General features: G+C 41.8%; 1 protein-coding gene across 4 annotated transcripts in view; it reads right to left on the bottom strand.

Annotated features, from left to right (window-relative positions):
- fam120c (family with sequence similarity 120 member C) overlaps nucleotides 1–16,982 on the bottom strand; it is a 167,466-nt gene that overhangs the window by 77,512 nt on the left and 72,972 nt on the right. For all 4 annotated transcript variants that reach the window (XM_068051762.1, XM_068051763.1, XM_068051764.1 and 1 more), the window contains exons 3-4: nucleotides 10,851–10,933; nucleotides 3,887–4,015 (exon numbers count right to left, since the gene is read on the bottom strand). In XM_068051762.1, the coding sequence (XP_067907863.1) occupies nucleotides 3,887–4,015; nucleotides 10,851–10,933 (212 nt within the window). The remainder of the gene's footprint in view (nucleotides 1–3,886; nucleotides 4,016–10,850; nucleotides 10,934–16,982) is intronic.

Below are 16,982 nucleotides of genomic sequence, written 5' to 3'. Positions count from 1 at the left end.
AATCTGGCATATTTTACAAAACTGCACCACGACCTGGCCAGTAAAAGTGTCGACCTATGCGTGATTGGGTCTTCCAGATCCCCACATGTCCCGCTATAGGAATTTCATGGGCTATCCTTAATATTTCCCGGTGATATTTGGGCAGTGCCACTATCTGGTGAACAGCCGTCCAGTCTTCGTTTGTGGATCGGTGAGCAGGTCTCCACTTCATCAGAATCCCATTTTTAATATAGCAGCTTTCTGGAACTCCCTTTGCTTCAGCTTCCGTCAGAGCAGATTGCATCACTTCATTTAACTTGGGATCGGCTTGCTGAGCCTTGATCAGAGCAGACTTAATGAACATTTCCTTCGTATTATCCAAATCCCCAAAGAAAGTTTCAGATATTCGGCTATCTGTCTGTGGTGCCCATATTACCTCTGACAATGGAACTTGTTTAGCCATTGCTCGGGTCACTACACATGAAGGAAAAATTCCTGGAACCTTTTCCTGCAATTGCTGTGTGAGACTTCACTTGGTTCTTGTGTGACTACTGGAGAAGCTACCAACTTCACTTTGGCCTATTCATTCCCCAGGAGTAAGTCAACTCAGTCAACAGGCAAACTATGCACAACTCCTGCAGTTAACATTCCAGACATTAGGTCACACTCCAGCTGCACCTGATACAAAGATACATGTATATACTCCCTGCTGATACCATTCACTAAAACCTTGGCATTCAGTGCGTTCTCTGGTGGAAAAGTTATGCCTTTCCCTAGCAAAGGTGTGTGGGTGGCTCCTGTATCCCCAAGTATAATGATAGGTTTACCTGCCTCACTTGAGGGATAAGGAGTTACTTTTCCTTTTGACAAGAATTCCCTATAACTTTCAGGTATTTTATTCACTCGCAGCGGTTTTTGTACTTGGTCTTACACTGCAGTCAGGGCTACAGACTGATTTGTTGCACTCTCGGTCAAGGCCCCTTTCTTTACATTGGCCTTGTGCACCCTAGTAAGTCCCATGGGGATACCCCACAACTTCCAGCATTCTGCACGAAGGTGGCCCACCTTGTGATAATGATAACACTCAGGCTTGCGGATCTCACTTCCACCCTCAGTATCTTCCTTTCTGGCTTGAGGAGGAGATCCTAGGGCATTCCCAGCTGTCCCTTCTTCTCCCCAGCTGCTTGCCTTTCTTTCATCCTCCCACCTTCGATCCTTCTTGAGTTTGTGGGGGTGACAGACAAAGTCTTTGGGCTTGTAAACAAGCTCAGAATCATCAGCGATCTCAGCTGCCTATCTGGCTGTTGAAATCTTCTGGTTCTCTACATGAGTTCTTACTAATGGAGGGAGGGAATTTTTAAATTCTCCCAGGAGAATTATTTCTCTTAGGTTCTCACACGTGGCCTCTACCTTTAGTGCTCACATCGAATGATTAAAATTAATGTGCTTTACCCTCTCAAATTCTATATAAGTCTACCCAGGCTGTCTGTGGAGGTTCCAGAATTTCTGCCTGTGCGTTTCAGAGACCAATTCATAAGCAGTGAGAATAGCCTTTTTGGCCATCTCATAACCTGCAGAAGCCTCCCCAAAAGCATGGCATAAACTTCATGAGCTCTGGCCATCAAACTGCTTTGCATAAACAGTGTCCAACTTTCCTTTGGCCACTTCATCTGTCTGGTTTTCTTTTCAAAAGAAATGAAAAATACCTCTACGTCCCTTTCCTCAAACTTAGGGAGGGCTTGAACAAATTTAAACAGCTCTCCACTGGATCCTGGGCTAGAGTCAAATCTTTCCTCACCAGAACTTTCACTGGAGTCAGGACCACCCCTTTGTCTTAGTTCCATCTTTTTAAATTCAAATTCCTTTCCTTCTCTTTCCTTCAGTTCAAGTTCCTTCATTGGCAATTCTCTTTCCACTTCAAGTTTTTTCATTTCCAATTGCAACTGAATCCTATCTAATTCATCTGAATTACTATCTGTATCACCTTTTTCTTCTTCCAGTTGCAAATGCTGTGCTATTACTTCAATTATGTCTACTTTCTTAGCTCCTGGTTTTAACTCGAACTCCAAATTTGCTGCCAATGTTATTTTCCTTTTCCTGTTTTCAAATATTATTACCCCACTTACAATTGCTTGTTGTTGGCTTTTGGGTTATCCTGCACAGAGACCCCAATTATATGTTACGACCGAGGAGGGAGGAGTACACTGTCTTTTCTAGTTCAATTTCTCCACAGGTCACAACATATATTTAAATGTTTACCCAATTACCGATGCAGCCAATCATATGATCTACTCTTTATCCCAGAATAAAATACACCAACCAGGTTTCTTTAATAAACAATAAAATTATCAGTTTATCTCAAACAAGACTTATCCAGTAACAAAGCAAAGCATTAATACACAGATTGAAATATGGAAGTTGCCTTTTAAAATCTCCCCCACACACTGAAAAAATACAGAAGGTATACAGCAGAGGTCTGTTACAAGAAAAAGACAAAAAAAAAAAACACTTTGGCTAAATACTTGCTAACTCTTGGAAAAAAAGATATGCAAGGATGTCAGTTGTCCCTTTTAGTCTGGCATCTGAGTATATAGTGACGGGTCACTGGGATCTTTTCTGGAGCAGTTCTTTTCAGGCAGGTTTTTCCAGGAGAAATGTGGCATCAGGGGTTTCAGCCAGCACATATTTGAATCACAGCATTTTTCCAAAGACAGGAGGAAAGAGGAAGTGACACACTGGACTCCTCAGGGTCTCAGCGAGCTGCAGGCAAAATGAGCTGGGGGTTTCTTTTTTTCTTGGCAGGCCAAACCACCATCCAATCCCCAAACAGAATGTCAACCTCTTGACCTCCATAAACCTTGATATGTGGCTTCTCTGTGAATATTTCCCCTTCGTCCAAGGCTCCTGTTGTTTATTTATATTGAGGCAGGTGATCTCCAGTAGAGGTTGTTTTTAGCACTCCTTGATTCTTCCAGTAAGTGTTTTCAGTCAAGTGTCCTTTCAATGACCCCAGTGAACAAGACAAAGTCGAGCATTTCTTCAGGCTTCCAAATGAATCCATTTCCACAATTTAAATATGAGTCCTTAAAAACTTATGTAAAAAAAAAGAAGCCTCTTATAACAGTAGAAAGCCAAAGATAGAGGGGTAAGAATGGGAAGGGAAAGAAAAATTAAGTAGCAGTGAAACTGGAGCTTGGGATTGCGAATGAAATGGAAGTGGTTTGCAAAGCAGTCACCCAATCTGGATTTGATCTCCCCAAAGTAAAGGGCACTGCTCCTGGCCTGTTGGAAACTGTTCAGCTTTGCCACTTTTTCATACTTCCATTTCTTACTGCCTCATTCCCCATTTCCTCAGCTATTCACCCGCTGTGTTTCAATTCCCCTCATTTTGCCTCGCATGGTCTCATGCGAATATCACTTCTATGATTTAACACTCTTTGGTTTTCCATTCAAGCGCTTTACAGTCAGAAAAGTACTACAGTTGGCCTCAGCAAACACTGGGTCGGAGTGGGGTTGGGGGGGGGGGAGGGGGGGAGGGGAAGAAATCAACCAGGGTTTCCACTCCTGAAGACTATTCAATGACCTCTGCTGGAAGAATACATGTAGACAGTGGGTGAGACAATCAGGTCCTTAAAGCAATCCAGAGGCCCTTGCTAAAGATGCACACAAATATCTAGTGAGATAATCAAGTTTAACTGTGATACTGCAGCCAAATAGCCATCTAACAGATTAAAGGTCATTTGAGGAAGGGACCAATGGATGGCCAATCATGGTACTGCACCTTAACAGGGGAGTCAACATTTTTAGAGCAGCAAAGGGAAGAAAACTGATTTAAAAAAAAGTAAACAGTGAATATTCATTAATTTAGAACATATGTTACCTGATTGCTTTTTCATTTGCTACATACCCGAGAGCGTTTAAAAACATCTTTTGCAACTGCATCCAAATCACCAATATCCGGAATGTTGCGAACATATTCAGCGACTGCTTTTATCACTACATCACAAGGTGGTAGAACAAGCTGGTGTGCGCGTACCTGAAAACAAACAATTCCAAATGTAAATATTTCAAATAATTTCTGCTCTCCGATTCATCATTTTAGCACACTATTCCAACAACTTGAATTTATACAGCACCTTTAACAGAAAAATATCTAAAGGCATTTAATAGAAGTGTATTCAGACAAAAATGGCTAGAGAACCAAAGAAGGAGATATTAGGAGGTGTGACCAACAGCTTGATCAAAGAGGTGAGTTTTAACAATTGTCCTGAAGGAGGAGGGGGATATGGAGAGGTTTAGGAAGTGAACTCCAGAGCATGGGGCCTGGACGGTTGGAGGCACAACTGATAACGATAGACAAAGACAGGGAGGGATGGATGCACAATTGACCAGCGTCACAGGAGTGCCGAGCTCTGGGAGGATTATAGGGCTGGGCGAGGTTAGAGAGTGGCAATGCCATGAAGGAATTCAAACACACAAATGAGAATTTTGAACTGGAGACATTGGAGGGTTGGACACAATGCAGGTCATCAAGAAAATGACAGATGAGTGAGAAAAACATGTTGCGGGAAAGGATGTGGGCAGCAGAGTTTTGGAGGAGCAGAAATTTATGCATGGAGCATGGTAGGATGGTCACGTATAGAGGTAACAAAGGCACAAATTAAAGTTTCAACAACAGATGGGCTGAGGCAGTGTGGATACAGACTATGTAACGGGGGTAGAGGTAGGCAGTCTTTCTGATGGGATCGGAAGCTCTGCTCAGGATAGATTGGATGTTGAGGTTGTGAGCAAGTTACATTCAAGGTGAAATGGGAGCTAGGAAGTGATGAGGGTACAAAATCTAGGTTGAGAGGCTTAAGAAGATGGCTACGGTCCTCCTTATGTTAATTGAGGAAACTGCAACTCACACAAGACGATGTGTCAAACAAGCAGTCTGACAGTAGAGAGGTAGGGGAGGGATTGAGAGGTGCAGCTGGGTGTCATCAGCGTACATAGAATCATAGAATGTTTAGAATCATAAGATTACAGTGCAGAAAGAGGTCACTTGGCCCATAACGTCTGCACCGGCTGGGGACAAAAAAAAAAGAGCCACCATGCCTAATCCCACTTTCCAGCATTTGGTCTGTAGCCCCACAGGTTACGACACTTCAGGTGCACATCCAGGCACCTTTTAAATGAGATGAGATTTTCTGCCTCTACCACCCTTTCAGGCATTGAGTTTCAAACACCCACCACCCTCTGGAAGAAAATTGTTTTCCTCATCTCCCCTCTAATCCTGCTACCAATCACTTTAAATCTATGGCCCCTACTCACTGACCCCTCGGATAAAGTAGATAGGACCTTCCATTCACTCTATCCAGGCCCCTCACAATGTTCTGCATCTCAATCAAGTCTCTCCTCAGCCGCCTCTGTTCCAAGGAGAGCAACCCCAGCCGATCCAATCTTTCCTCATTGCTGCAATTTTCCAGTCCTGGCAACCAATGATTTATACAGTTCCAGCTCTTATATTCTATACCTTGGCTAATAAAGGAAAGGATTCCACACGCCTTCTTAACCACCTTATCAACCTGTCCTGCTACCTTCGAACAAACATACGAATTAGGAGCAGGAGTTGGCCACTCGGCCCCTCACACCTGCACCACCATTTCATAAGATAATGGCTGATCTAATTGTAAGCTTAACTCCACATTTCCACCAACCCCCAATAACCTTACACACCCTTGCTTATCAAGGATCTATCTACCACTGCCTTAAAAATATTCAAGGAGTCTGCTTCCACTGCCTTTTGAGGAAGAGAGTTCCAAAGACTCACGACCCTCAGAAATAATTTCTCCTCATTTCTGTCTTAAATGGGCCACCCCTTATTTTTAAACAGTGACCCCTTGTTCTAGATTCTCCCACAAGGGGAAACATCATTTCCATATCCACCCTGTCAAGACCCCTCAGAATTTTATATGTTTCAATCAAGTTGCCTTTTACTCTCCTGAACGTCAGTGGATACAAGTCTGGCCTGTCCAACCTTTCCTCATAAGACAATCCACCCATTCCAGGTATTAGTCTGGTAAACCTTCTCTGAACTGCTTCCAAAGCATTTACATCCTTCCTTAAATAAGGAGACCAATATTTGTAGACAGTACTCCAGATAGATCTCACCAATGCCCTGTATAGCTGAAGTATAACTTCCCTACTTTTGTATTCAATTCCCCTCGCAATAAACGATAATATTTCATTAGCTTTCCTAATTACTTGCTATACCTGCATACTAATTTCTGTGATTCATGCAATAGGACACCCAGATCCCTCTGCATCTCAGAGCTCTGCAATCTCACCATTTAGATAAAATGGTTCTTCTTTTATTCTTCCTGCTAAAATGGACATCAAATTTTTCTACAGCATACTCCATTTGCCAATCTTTGCCCACTCACTTAACCTATCTATATCCCTTTGTAGCCTCCTTATGGCCTCTTCACAACTTACCTTCCGACCTATCTTTGTGTCATCAGCAAATTTAGCAACCATATCGTCAGTCCCTTCATTCAAGTTACTTATATAAATTGTAAAAAGTTGAGGCCCCAGACTGATCCCTGCGGCACACCACTCGTTACATCTTGCCAACCAGAAAATGACCCATTTATGCCCACTCTGTTTCCTGTTAGCTGGTCAATCTTTTATCCACGCCAAAATGTTACCCCCTACACCATGAGCTTTATTTTCCGCAATAACCTTTGATGTGGCACCTTATCAAATGCCTTCTGGAAATCTAAGTACAGTACATCCAGGGATCTATTGAGATTGACTCCAAAGTCCCTCACATCCTCGACAGCTCACAGTATCCTCCCATTTATTGTGTATTCTTTTGCCTTGTTTGACCTCCCCAAAAGGCATCACCTCACACTTCTCTGGGTTAAATTCTATTTGCCACTTTTCTGCCTACCTGACCAGTCCATTGATATTTTCCTGCAGTCTACAGCTATCCTCCTCACCATCAACCACGCAGCCTATTTTTGTGTCGTCTGCAAACTTCTTGTTCATTCCCCCTACATTTATGTCCAAATCGTTAATATATAGCACAAAAAGCACAGGACCCAGCACTGAGCCCTGCTGAACCCCACTGGAAACAGCCTTCCAGTCACAAAAACACCAGTCACCAATTACCCTTTGTTTCCTGCCACTGAGCCAATTTTGTATCCAGCTTGCTGCATTCCCCTGGATCCCATGGGCTTTTATTTATTTATTTTTTACCAGTCTGCCCTGTGGGACCTTGTCAAAACCCTTTCTAAAAATCCACATACACCACATCAACTGCAATACCCTCATCAATCCTCCTTGTTACTTCCTCAAAAAATCAAGTTAGACACGATCTTCCCATAACAAATCTATATTGACTATCCTTGATTAATCCGTGCCTTTCTAAGTGACGGTTTATCCTGTCTCTCAGAATTGATTCCAATAATTTCCCCACTACTGAGGTTAGACTGACTGGCCTGTAATTATTCTGTCTATCCTTCGCTCCCTTTTTAAACAAAGGTACAGTTTTAGCAGACCTCCAATCCTCCAGCATCATACCTGTATCCTGTGAGGATTGGAAAATGATGGGCAGACCTTCCGCTATTTCCTCCCTGGCTTCTTTTAACAGCCTGCGCTTACATTTCAGCCGGCCCTGATGAGTTATCCACCTTCAAGGATGCTAATACCCTTAATACTTCCTCTCTCCCTATGTTCATCACATCCAATACTTCACACCCATCCTCAACTACAATGTCTGCATCGCCCCCTCTTTTGTGAAGAGAGATGCAAAGTAATCATTAAGAACCATACCCACATCTTCTGCCTCCATACATGGTCTTTTATGGGCCCTACTCTTTCCTTAGTTATCCTCTTACTCAATGTATTGATAAAACATCTTTGGATTCGCCTTTATTTTCCTTGCCAATATTCTTTCATGCCCTCTCTTCGCTTTCCCAATTTCCTTTTTGATTTCACCCCTCTACTCTCTATACTCCTCTCGGCTTTCTGTAGTATTGAGTTCTCTGTGTCATAAGTTTTACTTTTCTGCCTTATCACAACCTGCAAGCTCCTTGACATCCGGGGGCTCTAGATTTGGCTATTCCACCCTTTTTCTTTGTGGGAACATGTTTACTCTGAACCCTCTGAATTTCCCCTTTGAATGCCTCCCACTACTCTGACACAAGTAGCTGTTTCTAGTCCATTTTGGTTAAATCACTTCTCAGCTTTGTAAAATTGGTCCTACCCCAATTTAGAACTCCTGTTCCAACTCTGTCCTTCTCCATAATTATGGTAAAACTAACTGAATTATGATCACTATGATGTTGCCAACAGGCAGCTTGTAGATGGGGTAAGAGAGCACGAACTTGCATGTACACAGTGCCTTCCACAATTCAGGACATCCCAAACAATTTCAGTCAATTAAGTACTTTTGAAGTGAAGTCACTATTGTACTGTAGAGAAACACAGTAGTCAATCTTTGCACAGCAAGATCCCACAAACAAGAAGAAAATAACTGTCCAGATAATCTGTTTTAGTAAGGTTGATTGACAGATAAATAAACTGCACTGCTCCTCTCTGAATACTGTTATGGGATGTTTTATTTCCAGCAAAGTTAAATATCTCATTATTGCTTCAAATGCCTAAAGCCTTTATTTTGTGAAAATCTTGTCTGTAACTGAAAATGCACTACGTCGCTAATAATCACAACATTTTATGGCTGTCTTGATTTAAGCAATGGGAAGATTGCAAGCAAGATTTAAACGATCAACCTGTCATGTTGGACTTCCCATTAAGTGCGTTCCACTGATGAAGTACGTCAGGTTATCTTCTATCTCAAAATCTCAAATCATAAGGAGTATTTACTGGAGATTAAACAAAACTTTAACCGATTGACGCTCATATGTTTTAAGTGTTAAATCTTTAACACCTGTTAAAAGCAACTACTTTCCAATCCTCTACCCTGGGTGACTGCTTTGCAGAAACGCTCTGTTCAGTCCACCAGTGTGACCCCGAGCTTCCAGTCACCTGTCATTTTAATTTTCGATCCCACTCCCACTGTGACCTTTCTGTCCTCTGCCTCTTACACTTCCAGTGAAGCTCAACATAATCAAGGAACAGCACCTCATCTTTCAACTAGGCACTTTACAGCCTTCTGGACTCAGTGAGTTCAACAATTTCATATCATAATTTCTGCCTCAATTTTTTTCTTTTATTTCTTTTTGTGTTTCTTTTTTTGTTTTTGGATTGCAGCTGTTGGTGATGAGTCCGCTTTTCCCATTTACACATCTTCATGACCCACCTTGTGTTTCTTTGCTTGTCCCAATACCATCTCCTCTTGCTTTGTACCATCATCCCTTTTGCCATTTAATCTCTCCTGCCTTCCACCCTATCACAGACATTCCCCTTTTATTTTTTCCTCCCCTCCCTACCTTGCTTAAAAACTGTTACATCTCTAAGTATTCCCAGTTCTGACAAAGTGTCATTGACCTGAAATGTTAACTGTTCCTCTCTCCACTGATGCGGCCAGATCTGCTGAGTATTTCCAGCACTTTCTGTTTTTATTTCAGATTTCCAGCTTCTGCAGTATTTTGCTCTTGTACTTTCTAATCCTGTTTCATTTATAAACTGGTATTGAAGACAACCAAAAGTTACCTGAAAAGTAAGTTATGTATTAAAACACACAGCTTGGATTTAACCATTTAGACTGTAATCTTAGCTGCTGAGTAAAGCAGCAGTGTAACCGGTAAAGTTTAATCTAAGAATTTGAGAGAGCTGACAAAGTACACAAGTTCCATTTTCTTTCATAAGTTTCAATTGCAAACTGATAAAATGTTCTCTACCTTTTTGAAAAGAAACTCAATACAGATTTATCTGCAGCCTTAATTTTAAGTGTGGGTGAGCTGAAAGGCTACCATGTTGTGTATTCAGTTAATGTTGTGCTTGATTGTCTGCTATTCATAGTCAAGGAGTACAGGACAGAAGTCATACTTTCAAACTCTACAGCATCTGGTCAGAAAATATCTTGAATATCAGGTCTCATTATGGACATCAAAATAGGAGACATTCAAGAAGGAAACTTAAAGAACTAGAAGGCTGATTCTCTGGCATCAAAAGACTTGGGTATGATTAAAGACCAGAGACACCTTGGCTTTTCAGCTTTAAAAGGTAGTGACAGAGGGATGACCTTATATTTTGAAAGTAAGTTAGGTAGAAAGTAGACCAGGAAAATAACTGTTTACACTCCAACAGTAGGATAAGGGGACTAATTTAAACTGGTAAAAGGCAAATTTATACTGATGTCAGAAAGCTCTTAACTAAAAGTGATCAATATAAGAATAGACAAACTTCTGGATGGAGCTGTGGAAACAAAAACCTGGTTCAATTAAGTAACAATTAGCTGCTGCGATTGAGGAAGTGGACATGAGGAAGGAGACTGTCAGCTCTTCTCGATAGATGAACCAAGATCAACTAACTGATTTTCCTCATTGGTATTTATCTTGTGATATCCTCTAAGATTACAGCAGCATCTTCCTAAACAAACACACAATGCCACACATTATGCAAGTCCATGACAGAACAAGGGTGGCCTGAATCAAAAATAACAAGAGTGCCCAAGTTTTGCCTGCATATTCCCCAGTCAGTTCCCAATTCCCAGACTGAAAGACATAAGTTTAAAGAGGTAGAAATATAAAAACAAGCTTGTAATATCAGCCATTGCTTTGGGGACAGTCAAATAAAAAGATTCAGTTTCAAATAGTTTGACAACAGTTCTTGATAGATGTTAGCAATTCAGTCACAGAATGGGAAACTCAACAACCTGCATCCATTAACATCAAACCTGCCACCACCATGATTATCTTTACCTTTAATGAGGCTAGAGGATGGTCTGGACCAAGTAAACTCCAGTGAAAGGCTGCCAGATCTTCATCAGGTAGGATATGGTTGCCTAAGTCAAAGAAAAAAAAGTCATAAAATAAAAATACGTTCATTTATTTGTTTTGAAGAATACATGTTACAGGTCTTATATGTAGTTTGTTTCTTTTTAACTACTTGTAAAAATTTTCATTTTAGGACTTTGCTGAACATACATACTTTATTGTAATAATTCTACACAAAATAATTTGAACTGTTGGGAGCACAGACTGCTCCATTTGCAAACTTCAATTAGGTGTACATCAATCCTTTATTCTCGTAAATTTCTGGGCTCAGCTCAACTGTAACAATGTGGGTGAACTCAAAGTGTAGATTTGCCCAAGAAAGTGAGGGAGGAATGGGAAGTTGTACTGCTGCAGAATTTAAAGCCCTCCAACAGCTCAAAGGGTTATCTATTTTGTTTAAGGCAAACAAGTATAATAGCTAAGAATGTTTATAGGGAGTACAGTAGGTCACAAACAGCCCAGATCTGAGACAGGTACATCCAGATTTTCTGAATGTCACGCAAGGGAGAGGACTCCCTTTAGCAGTACTCACTGTAAACGCCGCCCCACCCCCCCGAAATAAAAAACAAGATTATTCTTCTAACAAAAACGAGCAAAAGCTGCTACCAGTGACTGCTAACTTAAATACACCACATACTTGGAATCAGTGCAGGAAAAGGGTCAATAACCTTACATGGGCATCAAATATATAAGAACCCATCACCACCTCACATATACACTGTATATCAAGATGTTTGGGCACATCTAATTACCCGCCCTTCAGAGTTTTATAGTATTTGTAAACTTTACTATCAATGCCCAAGAGGCGATGAGGTACCCTTTACTCCCCATTATAATTCAGAAAGCCAGTTCATGAAGGACAGAACAAAAGCTCACTTCTTTATTTATTCACAGTTATACGTTACAAGCATACACCTCCTAACCCAACAACCACATTTTCAGTCTGTATCTATTTGTAGGGATTCAAATGAATCACTAGTTAATACCTATCACCTGCATACAATTAAACAATTAATATACAATTAACACCCATCTTCACCTCATTCACATCCCTACATGGGTTTATCCCAAAATAATTGTCTGATCTATTGCAGTTGAACTTGCCTTGAACATGCTATCACATTCACTATAGGCTGCATGTTATCAATTGGATATTGCTGTATCTCATCTGGACAAATGCACTTGTCATTTCTTTTTCAGGGGAACCACGTCCTAACTCCAGACCTCATACAAACAAGAAGCCCTCCAAGTCATAAGAAGCAAGGCATTAGAGAGTGGTGGAGATCTGGAAGTAGAAGAGGTGCCACTAGTTCAGGTACTAACTTCTGCACATTTACCTTCTCTTCCTATTCTCTAATTCACTGAATGCCAGGGAAGTATAAAATGAGGTCACTTAACATTCCACACCTCCTTCTGAAATCTACTTGGAAGGTTGCTCATCAGGGTGCTACCTTCTTCCTCTTGGTCGACATTTGTCAGATGGTGATGAACCAGTGCATTCATCAACGCCAGCACTTTGTACCACAACACATCACTCTCTCTCTGTTTCTCTTTGTCCCTCCTACTCAAGAATCAGCCAACCCACAGGATTCAAAGAGTCACCTAGAGGGGAATGTACTGAGTGAAACAAAGAACACAGTGAACAGGAGTGGCTGCTGATGGCAAATGATGAGGAACAACAGTAAACCTATCTGGAAGGCCAGCTTGCTTGCACAGCTGATGAACCAAAGGATCTAGACTACAGAACCATAGAAAAATTACGGCACAGAAGGAGGCCATTTAGCCCATCGCGTCTGCGCCGACCGAAAAAACTAGCCGCCCAATCTAATCCCACCTTCCAGCACCTGGTCCGTAGCCTTTCAGGTTACAGCACTTCAGGTGCATGTCCAGGTACCTCTTAAATGAGTTGAGGGTTTCTGCCTCCACCACCGTTCCTGGCAGTGAATTCCATTGTCCCACCACCCTCTAATCCTTCTACCAATCATCTTAAATCTGTGCCCCCGATAATTGACCTCTCCGCTAGGGGAAACAGGTCCTTCCTATCTACTCTATCTAGGCCCCTCATAATTTTGTACACAGACCTCACAAGTTTAAAACAAAGGAATTTGTGTCAAATAAACGTGCTGTGGCTTGGATGGAAAAAAAATCACTACTTACATGTGCATTATCTTGCTCAACAGCTTTATAACACTGCAGTTCACTGTGGAATGTGTGTCAAATACCAAGACATTTCAAAAGTATTAGCCCCATGCCAGAGGCCCTCAGGCTAGTGAGGGTTTGTCCTTGAATCTTCAATTGCTGCCACAGAGGCCTAGGGTGCCAGAGTCAAATGGGCAATCACTTTCGGTTTCAGCAAGTGGGGACAGATTAGAGTCAGAGTCGTCTAGTCATTACGGCACAGAAGGAGAACATTCGGTCCATCGATTCCACATCAGCTCTCCGTAGAACAATCCAGTCAGTCCCATTTCTTCACTCTGTCCCCACAGCCCTGTAGGCAGCCATTCCAGGTCATTACTACTCATTGCAAAAATGTTTTTCCTCAGATCCCCGCTGCATCGCTTGTCCAAAACCTTAAATCTGTGTCCCCTAATCCTTGTACCATCAGCTAATGGGAGCAGCTTTTTTTTGTCTACCTAATCCAAACCTGTCAGAATCTTGTACACCTCTATCAATCTCCCTTCAATCTCCTTTGCACCGAGAACAACCACAGCTGCTTCAACCTAACCTTGTAGCTAAAATCCCTCATCACTGGAATCATTCTGGTAAATCTCCTCTGCAACCCCTCAAGGACCCTCATATCCTTCCCGAGTGTGGTGACGAGAACTGAATGCAATACTTTAGTGACCTAACCAGAGCTTTAGAAAGGTTCAGCATAACTTCCCAGCTTTTATATTCAATACCTCTCTTTATGAAGTCCAAGATTCCATATGCTTTGTTAACTACTCAATACGTCCTATCACCTTCAAAGACGTATGTACATAAAACCCCAGGTTCATGTACACTCTTTAGAACGGTGTCATTTTGTTGGTCATATTAATAGGAATGTCCTTTGACCTTTTCTTGAATAAAGGAGTCACATTTGCCACTCTCCAATCTTCTGGCACCTCCCCCATATCTAGGGAAGATTATGACAAGCCCTTCTGTTATGTCTACTCCCACTTCCTTGAGGAACCTGGGATGCAAGCCATCCAGACCAGGTGATTTATCCACTCTATGCACAGCCAGACTTTCCAGACATCCTTCCTATCAGTTTTCACCCCATCCATTACCTCTACCATCTCCGCTTCTACCGACATTTTGTCAGCATCCTCTTCCTTAGTAAGCACCAATACAATGTACTCATTAAGTATTCTAGCCTTGCCTGCGCCTCTAAGCAGACAAATATACGAATTAGGAGGAATAGGTCATTCAGCCTCTCAGGCCTACTCCGCCATTCAACAAGATCATGGCTGATCTGATCGTAACCTCAACTCCACATTCCCGCCAACCTCCAGTAACCTTTTACCCCCTTGCTTATCAAGGATCTATCTACTCTGCCTTAAAAATATTTAAAGACTCTGCTTCCACTGACTTTTGGGAAGAGAGTTTCAAACACTCACGACCCTCAGAGAAAAAAAATTTCCCCTCATCTCCATCTTAAATAGGCAACCCCTTGTTCTAGATTCTCCCACAAGGGGAAACATCCATTCCACATCCACCCTGTCAAGATCCCTCAGAATCTCATATGTTTCAATCAAGTTGCATTTTACTCTCCTAAACTCCAGCAGATACAAGCCTAGCCTGTCCAACCTTTCCTCAGAAGACAAGCCGCCCATTCCAGGTATTAGTCTGGTAAACCTTCTCTGAGCTGCTTCCAAAGCATTTACATCCTTCCTTAACTAAGGAGACCAATACTGTACACAGTACTCCAGATGTGGTCTCAGCAATGCCCTGCATAACTGAAGCATAACTTCCCTACTTTTGTATTCAATTCCCCTCGCAATAAACGATAACATTTTATTAGCTTTCCGAATTACTTGCTGTACTTGAATACTAACTTTTTGCGATTCATGCACTAGGACACCCAGATCCCTCTGCATCTCAGAGCTCTGCAATCTCTCACCATTTAGATAATATGCTTCTCTTTTATTCTTCCTGCCAAAATGGACAATTTCACATTTTTCCACATTATACTCCATTTGCCACATCTTTGCCAACTCACTTAACCTATCTATATTCTTTTTGTAGTCTCCTTATGTCCTCTTCACAACTTACTTTCGTACCTATCTTTGTGTCATCAGCAAATTTAGCAACCATACATTCGGTCCCTTCATGCATATATAAATTGTAAAAAGTTCAGGCCCCAGCACTGATCCCTGTGGCACACCATTTGTTACATTTTGCCACTCAGAAAATGACCCATTTACGCCTACTCTGTTTCCTGTTAGCTAGCCAACCTTCTATCCATGCCAATATGTTACCCCCTACACCATGAGCTTTTATTTTCCGCAATAACCTTTGATGTGGCACCTTATCAAATGCCTTCTGGAAATCTAATACAGTACATCCATCAGTTCCCCATTATCCACAGCACATGTTGTCTCTTCAAAGAACTCCAATAAATTGGTTAAACATGATTTCCATTTCACAAAATCATATTTACTCTTACGGATTACCTTGAATTTTTCTAAGTGCCCTGCTAGAACGTCTTTAATAACAGCTTCTAACATTTCCCCTAAGACAGATGTTAAACTAACTGGATTGTACGGGGCGGCACAGTGGCGCAGTGGTTAGCACCGCAGCCTCATAGCTCCAGCGACCCGGGTTAGATTCTGGGTACTGCCTGTGTGGAGTGTGCAAGTTCTCCCTGTGACCGCATGGGTTGCCACCGAGTGCTCTGGTTTCCTCTCACAGCCAAAGACTTGCAGGTTGATAGGTAAATTGACCATTGTAAATTGCCCCTAGTGTAGGTCGGTGGTAGGAGAATCGTGGGGATGTGGTAGGGAATATGGGATTAATGTAGGATTAGTATAAATGGGTGGTTGATGGTCGGCACAGACTCGGTAGGCCAAAGGGCCTGTTTCAGTGCTGTATCCATGACTTGTAGTTTCCTGCTTTCTGTCTCCCTCCTTTTGTGAATAATGGAGTTACATTTGCTATTTTCTAATCTAATGGAACCTTCCCCGAATCTAGGGAATTTTGGAAAATTGAAACCAACGCATCAACTATCTCACTAGCCACTTCTATTAGGTCCCTAGAATGAAGTCCATCAGGACCCACGGACCTGTCAGCCTGCAGCTCCAACAATTTGCTCAGTACCACTTCCCGGTGATTGTCATTTCCTTGAGTTCCTCCCTCCCTTCCATTTCCTGAGTTACAGCTATTTCTGGGATGTTACTTGTATCCTCTATAGTGAAAACCGTTGCAAAATACCTGTTCAATTCATCTGCCACCTGCTTACTTTCCCTTATTAATTCCCCAGACTCACTTTCCATAGGACCAAAGCTCACTTTGTTAATTCTTTATTTTTAAATATCTATAGAAACTCTTACTATCTGTTTTTATATTTCTAGCTAGCATTCTCTCATACTCTAATTTTTGCCTCATCAATCTTTATCATTTTTGCTGTTCTTTATGTTCTGTCCAATCGTCTATCTCCCTCTTTGCCCCTAATAAACCACACACCACCTCTTACTACCACATAGCATTTACATGCCGATAGAAAAATTTTGCGGCCCTTTTTACGTTAACTGCCATTCTATTCGCATAGTCTCTCTTTGCCAGTCTTATTTCGCACTTCATTACCCCTTACGAACTTATTAGCGAGAGACAGCATGGTTTTGTGAAGGGGAGGTTGTGTCTTACTAATTTGATTGAGTTTTTTGAGGAAGTGACGAAGATGATTGATGATGGAAGGGCAGTGGATGTTATCTATATGGACTTTAGTAAAGCCTTTGACAAAGTCCCGCATGGCAGACTGGTACAAAAGGTGAAGTCACACGGGATCAGAGGTGAGCTGCAAGATGGATACAGAACTGGCTCGGTCATAGAAGACAGAGGGTATCAGTGGATGGGTGT

The sequence above is a fragment of the Heterodontus francisci genome, chromosome 19 (genome assembly GCF_036365525.1).
Source record: "Heterodontus francisci isolate sHetFra1 chromosome 19, sHetFra1.hap1, whole genome shotgun sequence".
NCBI lineage: Eukaryota > Metazoa > Chordata > Chondrichthyes > Heterodontiformes > Heterodontidae > Heterodontus > Heterodontus francisci.
Note: the sequence above shows the minus strand (reverse complement) of the source record. Positions and strands in the feature narration are given on the sequence as shown.